Source organism: Eutrigla gurnardus (genome assembly GCF_963514095.1).
Source record: "Eutrigla gurnardus genome assembly, chromosome: 10".
In the NCBI taxonomy this organism is placed as follows: domain Eukaryota; kingdom Metazoa; phylum Chordata; class Actinopteri; order Perciformes; family Triglidae; genus Eutrigla; species Eutrigla gurnardus.
Window position 1 is genome coordinate 11,171,629 of NC_139924.1, and position 15,640 is coordinate 11,187,268.

Genomic DNA, 15,640 nt, shown 5'->3' on the forward strand with positions numbered 1-15,640 from the left:
CATCTCGTTACCTTTCGGTATTTGCTCAAGCAGATCTGTAATAGGAGCCGTGATTCCAGTTTGCGGGTACTCTTGAATTGAAATTGTACTATTTTCAGCTCAGTCAACTACCGGATAAGATAAAAATGTATCCACCCCAAGGGAAACCGCTGTGCAGCAGTTGCAATACAAAGTGGGAGAGTGGAAATATAAAAGCTACAACAGGATGCTTTTACATTTCTACTTCAACCCACATTGTGGATTGGCTTGAGACTATTTTCTCTCAGTCGGTGATACCCAGGACTGCTTTAAAGGAGAACTCTTATCACGGTAGCCCGTCTTGGTTGAAATAAAGGTGGCATTTAAAAAATAAATAAATAAATGGAGGATTAGGAAGTAAGCCAAGGCAAAGAAAGTTCATATGTTTGCTGTGTTTCAAAGAATCAGTCAGTTTCTCCATATCTGCTGTGTTCTAATCTCTTCATTTGATATTTATATCGCTAATAACCCACATAGTGGCAGCTGACACAAGGTTACCAATGCTGCTTTTTAGAAAGCAGAATCTGTGTACGGTTATACCTGCTACAGTCGAGGGAACTTGCTGCGATCGGCAACATGATGAAAAACACTTGCTGCCTCTCTCTTCAGAAAAGCCGCACGGGGAATTTGAGTCGTCAGATGCTACGAATCTTTCACATAACATCAACAACAAGAGTCAAACTCTGTCCAAACTCTGTCCTGTCATCCCTCACCTTTCGTGTCTCCATGTTTCCTTTTTAATCGGGTAGAAACCTCTCTACTGGCCATCAGGGGGCGACTCCTGGTTGCAAAAAGAAGTCTGATTGTATAGAAGTCTATGAGAAAATGGTCCTACTTCTCACTTGATTTATTATCTCAGTAAACATTGTAAACATTAGTTTATGGTCTCAATCTATAGTTTCAAGTCTTCTTCAATCCAGCAAGATGTTCATTTAGTAAATTATTTAGCATTTAGAGTCAAATAGACCATAAAACAGGGCGGTTCTACTTTGTGATTGACAGATCGCTACCACGCTACCAATGCATTTAGCTACTAAGATGACTTTAGCTCTTAGCTGTAAAGGTTACCTTGAATTATGGAAGCTAACTGTTGCGAACAGCTTTACACCAAAAGTCAGAAAGAACCGGATGCTAAGGTTGCTGCTCGTGGTGCCGCTCTTCTGCTGCCAACCACTAATTGCAAATTCCAAGATGGCGCCAAAACTTTGGGTCACGTCACGATGACTACGTCCTTATATAGCCTACAGTTTATGGTTTTAATTGACTCTCCTGCAGCAAACATTGTCTTTGGGTCACGTCTCTCTCATCACACTTGTACTTTTTGAATTCATGCTCCAAGGCGTCAGTCATTGGGAATATGAACATCAGCGAGCATTTCCCAGGACACAACCAACACATAACAGTAGAACCTCCATATGTGTGTGTGTGTGTGTGTGTGTGTGTGTGCGTGCCCTTCACATTTTGTCCATCACAAACAGAATTTTTGTAACTTTTTGTACATGGTGGTAAAGTGGGCAGCTTTCACTCTGTGCCACAAAGTTGGGCCCACTCCAATCTGTCCTTCACCTCAAAAATGTCTAATCTGAGTTAAAGAAAATACAAATTTGTAATTCCGAGGAATGGACTGACAGTTAATTTCTCACACATCTGAAACTCCAGCTGTGGCTGTAAGTCAAAGCTGCCAGCTTTGGCAGATACGACAAAGATTGTATTCATTAAATCCTCGGCTTGTCGAGGACAGACTATTTTCTTTCCAGGTGTTTTCAGATATTCATCATATACTGCAATCAATCACTTTTCCATGGCAGATTTGGAAGGACTGGGACTGCTGGTCCTCACTTTGGTCTGGCATGATATAACATAAAGACAGTGGGTGAACACAAAGGAGGGCAGCTATAGGCTGATAAAGGACAAGAAACATGCCTTTCATTGCTGCTTTGTACATGTTGTGAAGTCCCAGATACGCCTGTCTGAGTTTATAGCACCACCCAGAAGTGCTCGATGAATTCCACTGAGCTGTAATCCCTGGAACTAGCAAGACACACATTGGCTGGTTTACTACAGCGATTTGAACTCAAAACAATCATTCTTCGCCGTAATTTAATTGCAATATATTGATAAAAAGGATGGTGGAATAACTATATAATGATGACGCTTTGTAAAAAGCCTGAAGTCATGCATTGTTAGTTCCATCTGCAAAATGATTAGCTTGATTTAAATGCTTGTTTTCTGAATGGATAGATCGGAGTTGGGTTATGCTAACATTTGAAAGAACACTTAAAATAATAGACAGTCTCCGGTTTAAACACATTTAAACACATAATTGTTGTTGTTCGGCCACTGTAACTAGTATCAACTATTATCATAGAGCTCTGGGTGACCACAGACCACTAGAATATTTTAATCATTCGGATCTCTCTGTATGCAATCGCGCCACACGAACAATCTGCATTGTGTTTGGTGTGAACACAGCATTAGCCCCCAATTCCCATAGAAAAAAAGAAAAGAACAGATAAAGGAGGAGGTAACGAAACCAAAGAATTTGACCTCGGAAGTTCAATGTTGGCATCAATCAATCTGGAACTTCATCAATCCACAGAAGGTCGTGAGCTGATCTTATGAACTATCAAATTATTCCTCCCAACGTTTTGTCCCGCCTGTCCATCCTGTTCCACTCTGAAATATGTCACCATATGGAAGACAGATACTCGACTTTAATGAACTGATGACTCCACGGACTCGGTCATGTTATTGCTGGTGCGATACACCTTACGGTGGAGTTGGGAACCCTTGTCTCTGTGTCAATGGTTGGTCTCTGGTGTCAGATGTGAATGTCCCACTTGATCTTTCTGCAGCTGTCCATGACCCTTGACCTCATCTGCTGGATGCTGTCACTGTCATGCTGGATGACACTGGTGATTTTGACAGTGACCTCTGTACCGGATCGCTCCTGTCCCTCTGGGCCAAATTCACTAATAACATGGCATGTGTGCTGCAGTTTTCATTGAATTTGCAGACCAACTGAACATTTATTTAGAACCAGGTTGACGGAGAACCTGCTTCTGGTACTTAATCTCTAGACACTTAGTTAGATCCACACTCCAAGAAAAGTCTGTAAAAATATGGGCCGGTTAACATTTTTGTGGATATTTTAGTTGGAAACAGTTGTTTTGTTAACCTGTGTGACCAGTTTATGTCACCAGATATGCCGGGAATATTTTTCAGACTCATTTTCAGACTCGAAGGCAAGTTTGACACAGTTTAATTAATTTTTTGACAGAAGTGTCTGTGAATAGTACAGACCATATACTGTAAATATATGGGATATTCTGTGTTAGGGTCGCAGGAAAAGCTGCTGGTCATTTTCTGCCAGGACATGACCTGTTTTTCTCACAGTGCATGCTGGCTTCGACTTCAACCTTTTACTCCAAATATACCCAGAATGATGTATTTGCCTTTAAGTAATCCGATTTCTGAGACATTCATAAAAGCCTAATTGCTCAATACTTTCTAATAATTGGTTTTTATTAGTTTTTTAAAAGCTCATATTTCGTCCGCATTTTTCTCACCACCACAATTGCAGCTCCTGTGGACACCATTTGTTCTGTGGATGTTTCAGAGGCAGAGAATTTCCCCCACAATAGACCATTGTAAACTACACAATACATAATCATAGCATGTCTCCTCCTGTTATTTGTGTGATATCTTCATAAATGCATTTCCTTGGAGAAGAGACCGTATATCTGTTTTATGTCTCGAAGAATGTGAGACGAACTGATGGACACACTAACCAAACACCAATACATGTCTGGATCGCACTGCTCATAATTCCCAGAATGCAACACACGCAGTAGTATTGTAGCAGCTGTCAGTTGATGGCTGTAGAGCCCACCGGACACGCTGGACAGAAAAACCAGCTGGTCAGGTTACAAGATCTTGACAAGCCACTGTGATGTGCTGTATTTTCTGGAACAATGGTGTGTGCTGATGCTTGGACTGTAATGTATCAATATGCACCAACCAGCAAACACAATGCTGTGCTGACTTGGGAAAAAGAAAAAAGAGTTTTGACACACTTCCCAAGCTGCCTCTGCGTGTCCTAAAAGATGAAATGCTGTTGTTTGCTGCTGTGAGCACATGTCTAATAATTGATGTCTGACAGTTGTCCCTGCCTTCTTTCAGGTCGAGGACGCCATGCTAATGTTTGACAAAACCACCAACCGACATAGAGGTAAGTCTCCACTGCTACTGTCTGTTTTTATGTTTAGAAGTACACCATACATGCTGGTGAAGAAGGGGCTTTATATACTGTATCATTTTCAATATATGCATTGTTTATATATATAAATATATATAAATATATATATATATATACCTGCTTCTCTAACACTACTATACTAAGTGTATTTCCTCAAAGATTCCCACTTTCCTCAAGGTCAAAATCCATTGTTGTTCATTCCAGATAGCTTTCACTCTGTCCAGCAATCCATACTAAATCTGTTCCGTTATCATAGTGATTCTCCACACTGCTGACTGATATATGCACATGTTGAACCTGCCAGCAAAACGAAACACCACCCAGACAAACATTTATTTCCCCGTATCAATTTAATTAGCCTTATTTCCCCTCCGGCCATTTTGCCCCTCCGATAAGGGGGATATGGATCTGCTCCGGCATTCTGGGGATTGCATGATGGACGTGAGAAAGAATGGGAGGGTCAAATGAGGGAGTGAGAGAAAAGGTGTCCCGCATTAGAACAGGAGGACGGGCACTGAAGGAGGGAGGCCTGTGTGGTCCGATAAGGCTTCAGATAGCTGATGCTGCAGAGCGACGTAGGCAGCAGGATGGTTATCTGCCCCCACCTCGGTTATCTGTAGGCCTTATCAGCCGCGCAGCCCTCTGCCCTAAAACAGAGGACTTTACAAAGACACGGCAGCAGGGAGGAGGAGACAGACAGGTTTGAAGGTAGATACAGGAACCGGTGAGTCATTCCAGACCAACAAGCTGAGGAGCTTTTGGTGGTTTTTGGAAAGGAACTATTACACAAGATGGGATGACAGGGAATGAATAGTGGCTGGAATTCAAAGGAGCACAATGAGTCAATAGATAGTTCTCTTAGAAAGACAATGTGATGTTTTCAGCAGAATTAGATATCCCCTGATAGTTAACATTCACAACCCTCCATTCAAAGCCCTCCAAAATCCAGAGAGGAGGCCCCTATATGTCAACGGGCCCCTCTCAGGCAAACCAGGACCCATCTCACAACAACACTGCTCTCCACACACCAATCAGAGGAAACCACGTGTAGAGAAACCTGTTTCACAGATTGAAAAGAATAAATCTAAGTAGATTCAAAAGAGATTATGAGTGAGAAGGATATCTCTGTATTCTCTGAGATAGACAGGAGAGACGGATCAGAACCATGAAAAGGCTCAGATATGTGGTCACTGTTAGACAGAAACACAATTTCTGTTCCAAAGTAAAAAAATCAGTGAAATATTTGACAAGTGCAACTTTGTAATAAGTGATTTCAAAAGCCTCTAAACACTAAAAATACTCCTTCGTGCCCAGTTTGTGGCAACCAGACGGCAAACTCCAGTTCTGAAAAGTGAAGCCGAAGCTGAACTGCCTTAAATTTGCATTCTGTTTGTTGGCCATCAGGGGGCGACACCTCTTGTTTCCAAAAGAAGTGTGATTGCATGGATGTCTATGATAATGTTCTCGCTTGATTTATTATCTGAGTAAACATTGTAAACATGAGTTTATGGTCTCAATGGATATCAACATGTATCAAGTTTAGCATTGTGTTAATATTGATATTACTGTTACATTTGTACTTGTATGTTGATGGTCTTGAATTGTTCACGCCATAGCCGCTTTGAATTTGGATAGAAAGCCTTGATTTTGATTGTCACACACTGATCAGCTAAACCTCCCTGTACTCTCACTTGCAGCAGGAATGCCTCACAGCATGATAAATATATAGCACCGTAATTATCATTTGATGAGCCGCTCAGAAGATTTCACATAAGTGTTTGTGCTGTGGCTTGGAAGTTGAATAATTAATCCGGTTTTGAAATAACAACAAAGTTGTTGGCACTGAAGTACAGGATCCCGTAAAGTGAAGTCTGTACTGTTCTGATCTAATTGCGGAGAAATGCTGAGTTATAGTTTGTCATCGCTGCTCTGATATGAGCAGTAAAACTTTCTATTTTATGCTTTCACTCGTATCACGACTGCGTGATCGGCGTGTCTCACTGTTTCCACGGGGGATCACCCAGGAGCGGGTGACGTTCTCTCCTGGCCGGCTCTCTGGTTGGTTCCCAGCGTGACAGCCAGGCTGTGCTGATTGGTCCATTACCCCCCACCCCCCTCCCCCCAGCTGTGTGGGAGGTCTGGGGGAGCAGCTGCAGCTCAGGGAAGGCCACTTGATACGGAAATCACTCTTATAAATAATATAGCTGTGGTAATAACCAGCTGCTTTTGACCTTGCCCACCACCATGTCTGTGGCCAGTAATGATTTCACCACTGGCTGTGATTGGCTCATGCATTATTAAGCCACTTCCGACTTCTTCAGACTTTAGCCCAGTCGGGTGTCAATTTCCAATCAAATAGCAGGTTGTCTTTCATTAGCATTTTATTCTGCCACTGTTCCGTTCATCTTCATTTACCTCATATATTACACGAGTACCTGCAGCTGCAGGCTGAGTGGAGGGTTGGGACTGTAACATCTGTTACTGTGATCATCAACAGTCACCCTGATGGATCGCTGTTGTCTGAGCCGGTTGTGTAAAAGCATTGTTGTGCCCCGAGACATCGTTTCTTAATTCCATCAATTGTTTTTACTCAGCTGTAAGAAAATGAAAAGGCATGTAGTACATATGTTTTTGTTACAAATACAAATCGATCCATTTTTAAATGAAAATGACAGAAAAAGCCTGCATTTCTGATTCTTGCCGTGAGAGTTCATGGACTGAATGGAAAGGTCACGAACAGTAAAGGTCACAAACTATAAAAGGGCACTCAGTCGTGGTTCGTCCTACGCCGCCTGCGATCTTTATTATCTTCTCTGGCTCTGGAGGACCTTAATCATGTCTGTCCTCATGGTTTCTGGTGCTTGTTGCCTTGTTGGACCTGTTTTCAGTGATGTCACTGGGTTCCAGATCTCAGTAATCACTTTTGGGACTCTACGAAGGATGATGTTTTCAAGGAAAGACTAGTACTCATACAGGTTACTGTATGAGAGTTGCATTGTCATTTCAAATTCTGGCATTTCTTTTGTCTTTTCCAGAACACTGCCCACCATGGGGAACCACTTGACAATATGCTGAAAGGTTTTTGTGGAGTGTCTACCCATTAACACCAACAAAAATGTGCCTCCCCAGGTTTAAGTCTCATATACACTTTACCCCTGTTTCATGTTAGAATCAGGCAGAACGTCAGCAAAATCAGCTGTCACTTGACATCCAGTTTTTTGGGAGGTTGCAACACCATGTTAATTGGATGAATTTAATTTGATGATTGGATAGATTTTTGGCAGGTTGGTCTGATTTCCCACATGGCTGCTGTCAAAGAGCCATTGGAAGCTGTAGTGAGCTGGTTTTCATTCATAAAAGCCATGACAGGGTGTGTCACGTTGACCGGGGCCTATATAAAAACTTCCTGACTCAACCATCCTGACTGTAATAATCGTGATTCACGATATTGTCCTGATAATGATCAGAATATGCTTAAAACTGGTAAAATGGCACTAAAACATACTGGAATCGCTTTAATTTACATTGAGTCAAGAGTCAAACTTAAATAAGGTTATCATAATTTGGTCCCCCCTGCATAAATAGCAACATTGTCACACCGTGACTGGAACAGCAACGTTAGTTGTTTTCACCTTGTGAGTCATCGTAGCCAGAAAGAGTCCCATAAATTGAAATCTTCTGGTTCGTGTACGGGACATGAATTGCCCACTTTTTCCGTGTGACTCACAACTTTCAAACTAATGTACTTCAATTGAACACCTGAACCACATTCAATTTAGGCAAGAAAACTACTCACTTAGGTTCGGGAAAAAATTACATGTTTAGGCCTTAAATAACAACGTTTGGCTCACTTTGAGACACATGGTCGTTTAATGGTTTTTGTCAACAATTAGTGCTACATCACTAGCTATGGCCGGTGCATAGTCACCAGGGCTGTAACGACACACGTATCGAAACTGAAATCGCGACACTCTGATCCACGAACCTGTCTCGCGGTGTGAGAAGGCAGAATCACGACACAACTTCCAGCTATCAAGGTGCGTGTCCACAGGCAGCGGTGTTTCCCCGCGTCCCATTCATTGTCTATGTGAAAAGCCGTGCAATGCATTCTTGTAGCGTTGCGGCGAATGTCGAGTGACGGCACGCGAGTTGGCCACTCCTCATTTGCATAAAGTTGAAGTCGAATCTTTATGCTAATCAGAGGCGCCGGGCTCGACTTGCCGCCTCGGCAACGCTCGCGAAAATCTTCTAAACTGAATGTTGTCGATCTAAAATAAAGACAGATCCAGCAACTGCATAGCTTATTTCTCGCTTAAAATGTTTTCGGAAACACCTTTCGGTGAACTATTTTCGTAAAATAAGAGAAAGTTTCCAAATGAGCCGTCATGTTGGTCTGCGTGAACTCCCAGACAGGACAGCTGTGAAAGCGATCGTCCAATCAGGTGCAGCCATGAAGTGTGCGCGTGATTGTTTGAAGGAGAGCGCCTGTCAATCAGGGCTCAAAAGATTACACGGGCAATTGCAACATTCATGGCTCTGGACATGAGCCCCTTTTCGGAGGTGGAAAATGATGGGTTCAAGTTTTTTTTGTTTTGTTATTGAGACCTTACTTGAGACCATAATACTGTTCTGTTTATAAAGATTTTAAAATGTTCTATTTTTATAGTATTTTATTTGTATGTTATATTTTATATTTATAACCATACTTCAGACGATAATATTGTTCTTAATCTTTAGAAAGGTTTTCAACTGTTCTATTCTTCTAATGTTCCAAGTTATTGAAATGTTACATAAATAAAATGTTTAATTTAAAAAAAAAAACTCTCTTCTTATCACACCCCCCCACTTACAAAAAAAATGGAGGTTTGTATCGAACCGTGGGTCAAAAATCGTGATACAAACCGAATCGTGAGTTTGGTGTATCGTTACAGCCCTAATAGTCACATGAATGTGTTAAATGTGTGTGTCCACCATCCCAATTGACTTTCCATTGGCATTGTTTTTAATCCGAACGATACGTGTCCCTGAACACGAAACCAATAAATTGCATTCCGTGACTAATTCACAACGTGCCGTGAGATGGGGTTGTACGGCAAGACGTGGTCTGGTGCCCTTTGCTTGGTTTCTATATGTCTGTCTTTCTGTGGACGCTGTTGCCTTTGTCACAGTGGAAATATATGGAGGGAGGAAAACGTCTCTCGAGCAGCAGTCAGACGTTTTACACGCTCAGTCAAAATCCTAATGGCCTCAGTGTTGAAGGAGCGATATTATTGTAACAGTCCCACGACGACAGAGAGGACCGGCGGTGCTGAGTGATGTTGCATCCCAGGGCCACACTCGGCTGTCTTTTTAATTACAACCGCTGTAATAATGGAGAGCAAAGTGCTTGATGACTGTAAGCACCGAGCTCCCGTCCCTCTCATCAGGAACGAGGGACGCAGGTGCTGCACAGCACTCGTGTGTATTCTCAACGAAGCACTCGTCCGATGACTTTGCCTTTCAACGAGTCTCTTGTTGTGCATTCAAAACAAGGCGCAGCTTCGTCATTGGGCTAAAGCTCCACTTCAGCGGCCTTTCGCCCCTCCAGCAGGGGGGAGCTTGTCCTTGAAGGAGTCCTTTGAAGCAAGGAGCCGTAGACTCTTGACGCTGGCTCCGCTCTACTGTCTCCAGTGGAGAGCCAAGTATTGATAACCTCCTTTCCAATGCACCTAATTACAGCTGCCAAAAGCAGTGGCTCGCTTAATGGATCTCCCCAAGGGCAAGGTGATGAACAACCCTCTTCATATATCGATGTGCCCATCTCCTCTCCTCGGCACTGGATGGAGGCTTCAAGGCGATAATTAAAAGACGGAGTTGTTCCCCGCGTGTCAGTACAGCTCCGTGTGACCGATGCTGTTTGGCAGGCTGCTGTGGCCCCGGGGCCGACCTGTATGTCATCTTATTAACTTGTCCAGAAAGAGAAAGTGGCAGATGGAGAGATGGAGGTTAAGAGCACAGTGTACAACCTTAGAAATGACGGGGGGGGAGGCAGTGTGCATGTGGCTACAGAGAGAGACATGTGAGTAATGATTGGAAAGTGCACATGCATCCGTCTACCAAGCAGCAACAGTGGCTTATGAAAAATGAAGCCCATGCGGAAGTGCCTCACACTTGTACTTTCTCTGCTGGCCATCAGGGGGCGAATCATCCGCTTGTAAATAAGAAGTCTGATTGCATGGAAGGAAATTGCACTACTTCTATGTTTGGGGTGGCGCTACCTTGTGAGTGACAGGTCACTACCACGCTATCAATGCAATTAGCTACTAAGATGACTTTAACACTTAAAAGTTGACCTTGAATTATGAAGCTTACTTTGTTAACAGCTTCACACCAGAATCCAGAGGGATCCAGATCCAGTAAGGGTGCTGCTCAGGGTGCCGCTCTGCTGCTTGTGTCCATCAGATCCACACATCGCTCCTCCAGAGACCAAATATGGCACTTCCTTTCACTGGTTGCAAGAATCCCAAAATGCCGAACTCGAGGCTTCAAAACTTTAGTCCACATACTAACGGGTGACATCATCATGATGACGTCCACTTCTATACAGTCTTTGATAGATATTGTGTCAGCAGAAGAGGAGAAGAAATACTCTGCCACGACTTTACACATTCACAGGCTCACCATTCAGGTGTTCACTCTGTCCTATAAGGCGTATTTTATCAGACGGATTCTAAACATGTCATCTTCACTATCGCCCCTCTCCTCTCAGCTCACAGACTGGCTTCATTGTTACTTGATTGTGATCCATCCCATCTCCACAGAGCCACAGCACAGTGAGGCTGAGAGCAGAGAAACAGGCCACAGTCAGGCTTATCCCGTCTCCTTCGGCTCAAGAGGGCATACGCACGGAAAAACGGGTCCTTTCAGTCTCACTATCTCTGTTCAGTCGGCTTTCTGTCTGGAGGGTGAAGCAGATTCAAAACAAAGTCCTGTTGCTTGGGTTACTGACCGAAGCCTGAGAGGGTGAATTCACCAGCTAAAATCAGTAATGTTGCTCAGAGATTTTGGCAAGAAAGGTTTATTTATGTACCATAATTCAGCAACAAGGCGATTCTAAGTGCTTCACATAAATCATCAAATGCTAAAAGACAGAGTGTAAATTAAACACTTTATGAAAGGACAACTAAAAAGAGTAATTAAAGAACAGTGGAGAGTCGGAAACGTCAATGAAAACATTCCTTAAAATAACTGAAAAGTGCAGCTGACCTGCAGTTTTTATGGGAGTTTGTTCCACATTTATGCAGCATAAAAACCGAACGCAGCATGTTTAGTTTTGGGGACAAAAAGCAGATTGGTCCCCGACCGGAGGTCTGGACGGCTCATAAACATCAGAGATGTATTTTGGCCTGAAACCATTCACTGCCTTATAAACCATCAGTCTTATTTTGAAGTACATTCTTTGACTGACAGGAAGCCAGTGTAAAGGCCTCCGAACTGGAGTGATGTGATCCATCGTTGTCGGTTGACGGTTGTCTTCGGATCTAAGTTGTTGGAGTGTAAAGTTTCCCAGATCCACTAAAAACCAGGACGGAGCCATTAAAAATCCCAGCTGGAAGTGAAAACTCTGTCCCGAATGAATCTTTTCCAACCAAAATAATCTAACTAGCTAATGATCTACTGTAGGAAGCAACAACAGGTTGCTACTGTGGAGTAATGAGCTAGTTATCCAGGCATGTCAGCATTAGTGGCTCGCTTTAGAGCAAACAAACACTTGTTTTTCTTCTCACCATGTTCACTGCTGCAACATGTTCTAAAACTTGACATGACATGATGACTTCAAGTTTTAAGCTATGATTATGGAGAGTTATAATGAAACACAATCAAATTGATGTAAATGAAATGTGTTTAATGTGGAATTATTTCATCAATGAGCCACACACTGTTTTTGTTTTGTTATTTTGAGCTGCTGAGAGCTGGTGTCAGGAAGTTCAACAGGTCATAACTCACTTTTGTTAAACATTTCTTGTTGCCAAAAACTACATTTTACAAGACGACATTTGGACATTATAATTTACCCTGGCTCAATGCTTATTTGTACTGAGTAGAGCTTGAACTCATCATAATGTAACTTGATTCAGCCTCCAATAAAGCTTTGGTCTACGATTTGGAATAAAAAAAATCCATTCAGTCTATCAGCCTGCACAGAAATTGACCAATGGGAGCCATTGTTCCGGAAGGCTCCCATTGGCTCGTACCCTCCATCCAATCCCCTTGTCTCCCCTGCTCCTCTTCATTCCGCCTCGTCCCCTCCCAGTCCCGCCTCGTCGACTTGTGGAACACTGAGGGTAGGGGTTTGTTTGGGGGGGGGGGGGGTGATTTTTTTCAAATCTGTCTCAGAGGCTCAACTGATTTTCTGAATGTAGACCATAGCTTTATATTAGTGGTTTGCTCTGTTATTTAGCCAAGCAGTACTGTGCTGCCCACCTTGCTAACGTTGACTATCATTCCTCTGATTTTAACACATATTTATTCGGCGACTAGAAACATTAATGCTGCGGGAAGAAAAATAATAGTAATTCCTTTCCTCCTGCACTGATCAACTCAAAACAGAATCAAATTCAGGGTAATAAAACAAAAAACAAGCGACCATCTGATAAGAACTAACTTCACTAATTCAATGTGCTATCTGGTGGGTAGTGTCGCCACACCTTGTCCAACATTCTGGCAGTAGCAACAGAAGCTGCTGGCGTTGCAGGGGGGATGCCTGTGTTGCATGGCTGCCTTTCAAGGGGCAGAGTTAGTTTTAGAAGATGCAACACCACATATTTGATTAAAGACCTGAAGAACCATGCTTTGTAGTATGACAAGGTTGTACGAGCAATAAACGCCAAAAGAAACAGTGTGCTGAAAATACAGACTTTGCAGTGCTGCAACAATATGGATGCATTAAGTCAGCAGCAAAACAAAAGCTGATAATCAGAAAATCAGACCTGTCTATGGTGGAAACCATGGTGCTCTGCTTCATTACAGGAAACATCTCCGACCTATGAGCCTTTCCGGCTCCTAAAGCTACATTTCATCCTATAAAATGCTGATGTTCTTTCCCTTGGATTCCTTGAAATGTATATTGATATCCTTTTAGAATTTTTTTTGTGAAATCCTCAATGGCTTGAATTTGTTCAGAACAAGATCAGCTAAAATGCTGCCCTAAGAAAAAAAAAAAAAAAAAAAAAAGCTCTGATTTGAATCTTGAATCAGTTGTAACTTCCTCCCTGGGCTTCAGTCCTTGATTCCTCTCCAATCAGTTGCTCAATCAATGCAGCCATGGTCCTGCTGCTCATTGATTACATTGATTATCTCACCCACACAGGAGTGCAACTAGCTGCATCAGACTGGCTGGTAAACGATGGAGTGAGAGAGGAAATATGAAGTCCTTCTGTGAACTAAGCCTCTCTGATGAGCTAGTTGTATATTACAATTCTAGATTAATAAATAGCCGTGCTTTTAGATTGAATGTTTCATGAAAGTGATGTTCTGAACACACGGAGAAAATCCATGGAGACAGTATGGATTTATATGGATTGATGCACAAATGACACAACTATGTCAAACTGTTTATAGCAAGTGGACGTAGTCATCACCATGTCTCCCATTGGTTGTTATGGATTTGAAGCCTCGTGTTCGGCATTTCTGGCAGTCGCTATCTTGGATTTTTGTAACGGCGACTATATATGGACTGTGGAGGAGCGACGGGTGGATCTGATGAAGTTAGCTTCATAATTCAAGGTCAACTTTACAGCTATGTGTTCAAGTCATCTTAGTAGCTAACTGCATTGGCGGCAAGGTAGCGACCTGTTAATCACAAGGCGTATTTGACTTTAAATGGATCATAATTTACTAAATGAAAATCATGCTGTTTACTATTTTTACTGAGATAATAAATCAAGTGAGAAGTAGGGTCATTTCCTCATAGACTTCCATGCAACCAGACATCTTTTTTCAATGAGGAGTCGCCCCCGTATGGCCAGTAGAGAGAATGCTAATTTAAGGCCCTTAAGAATTGGCTTTACTCTTCAGAACCGCCATGGCTGTGTTTTGAAGCGCATCTATCTTCCATACTGTGACATATTTCCATAGCAGGACATAACGTTGGGACAAATTTTATTTCATAATTTAAAAGATAAGCTCCTTCTCCAGCTCCGTGCAGTGCCAACATTGCAGATTGATTGATTGATGGATGTCATGATATTATTGGTTGGTACTAGCTGATGTAAGAATGTGTAATATTTTGTTTAACAGAAAGACAAACATTGGATTTTGATATGAAACACGAAGGAATGTATTTTTTGTAATTGTTTCAGCATATTTTGCTAAATAGGTGCACAATAAGACCGGGGATCTTGAAGGCATTTTTAATTTCAGTTCGACTTTCCCTGTTAGGTGTGAAATGAGATGGGCAGAGAGATCAGGGTCAGTCATCAAAATCCCATTTCGTTCATTATCTGTATACCTGCAAAGGGCCATTAAAAGGAAATTGCAGGGAGAGTCTCTATAATGGTGTGTTTAACCTCGGGCTCGAGCGGACAGCTGTTTGACTTTGGATGGTAAGCAGATTCTCGACAAGCAAATCAAATTATGAAAATTACAGCCAGTGACATTTCCAGAGAGAGGCTTCTCTGGTGGATGAAGGCACAGTAAAATATGTTTTCTATTTTTATGAACTCAAATGCATTTTCATATTATTTAACTGGCAACACATTCTCTTCAGCCTCCCAGTCACTGGGTCATTTATACAGAATGAGACCTGAATAAGCCCCCAAGCCCCCACCAATCATGTCACTGACTGAGAATGAATTTAATGTCCTATTAGTTACTAGAGTGAAATAACCCACGTACCTGGTGTGTTTCAGGAATTGTCTTTACTCATCTTTTTGGTGCATATTTGTATGATACATCAGGGTGTCATTTATAAGTGTCTTATTTCAGTTCACTGACTTTATGAAAATGCCCTAAGAATATCCTGGCCAAAATAATTGTGATTCACAATATTATTGCAATAATACGATATACAAATAATCAAATAGGCTTAAAACTTTTCAAATGGCAGCAAAACATACCAGAATCACATCACATTTTTTTTTATTGTATCACAGATTTAAGCGGCATGAGCGGAGCCGGACTGATACTTTTATAATAAAAATGCAGCTGTGTCCCTCGTGCTCACATGCTCTGATGCAGGCCGAGTGTTTACTAGAAATATGTGCAGACGCGACTTGTCAGTAAAGCTTCAGTCATGTTCTCTGTGTTGTTCACTACTGTGATGACTTTGAGACGACGCTCCTTGAAAACAACATCAAGCATCAATTATGCCGAGGCATGGTGCGG

General features: G+C 42.1%; 1 protein-coding gene across 7 annotated transcripts in view; it reads left to right on the forward strand.

Moving 5' to 3' along the window:
- Positions 1–15,640, forward strand: part of LOC311019813 (RNA-binding protein Musashi homolog 2-like) — a 185,293-nt gene that overhangs the window by 99,737 nt on the left and 69,916 nt on the right. For all 7 annotated transcript variants that reach the window (XM_084019411.1, XM_084019412.1, XM_084019410.1 and 4 more), the window contains exon 7: positions 4,201–4,249. In XM_084019411.1, the coding sequence (XP_083875537.1) occupies positions 4,201–4,249 (49 nt within the window). The remainder of the gene's footprint in view (positions 1–4,200; positions 4,250–15,640) is intronic.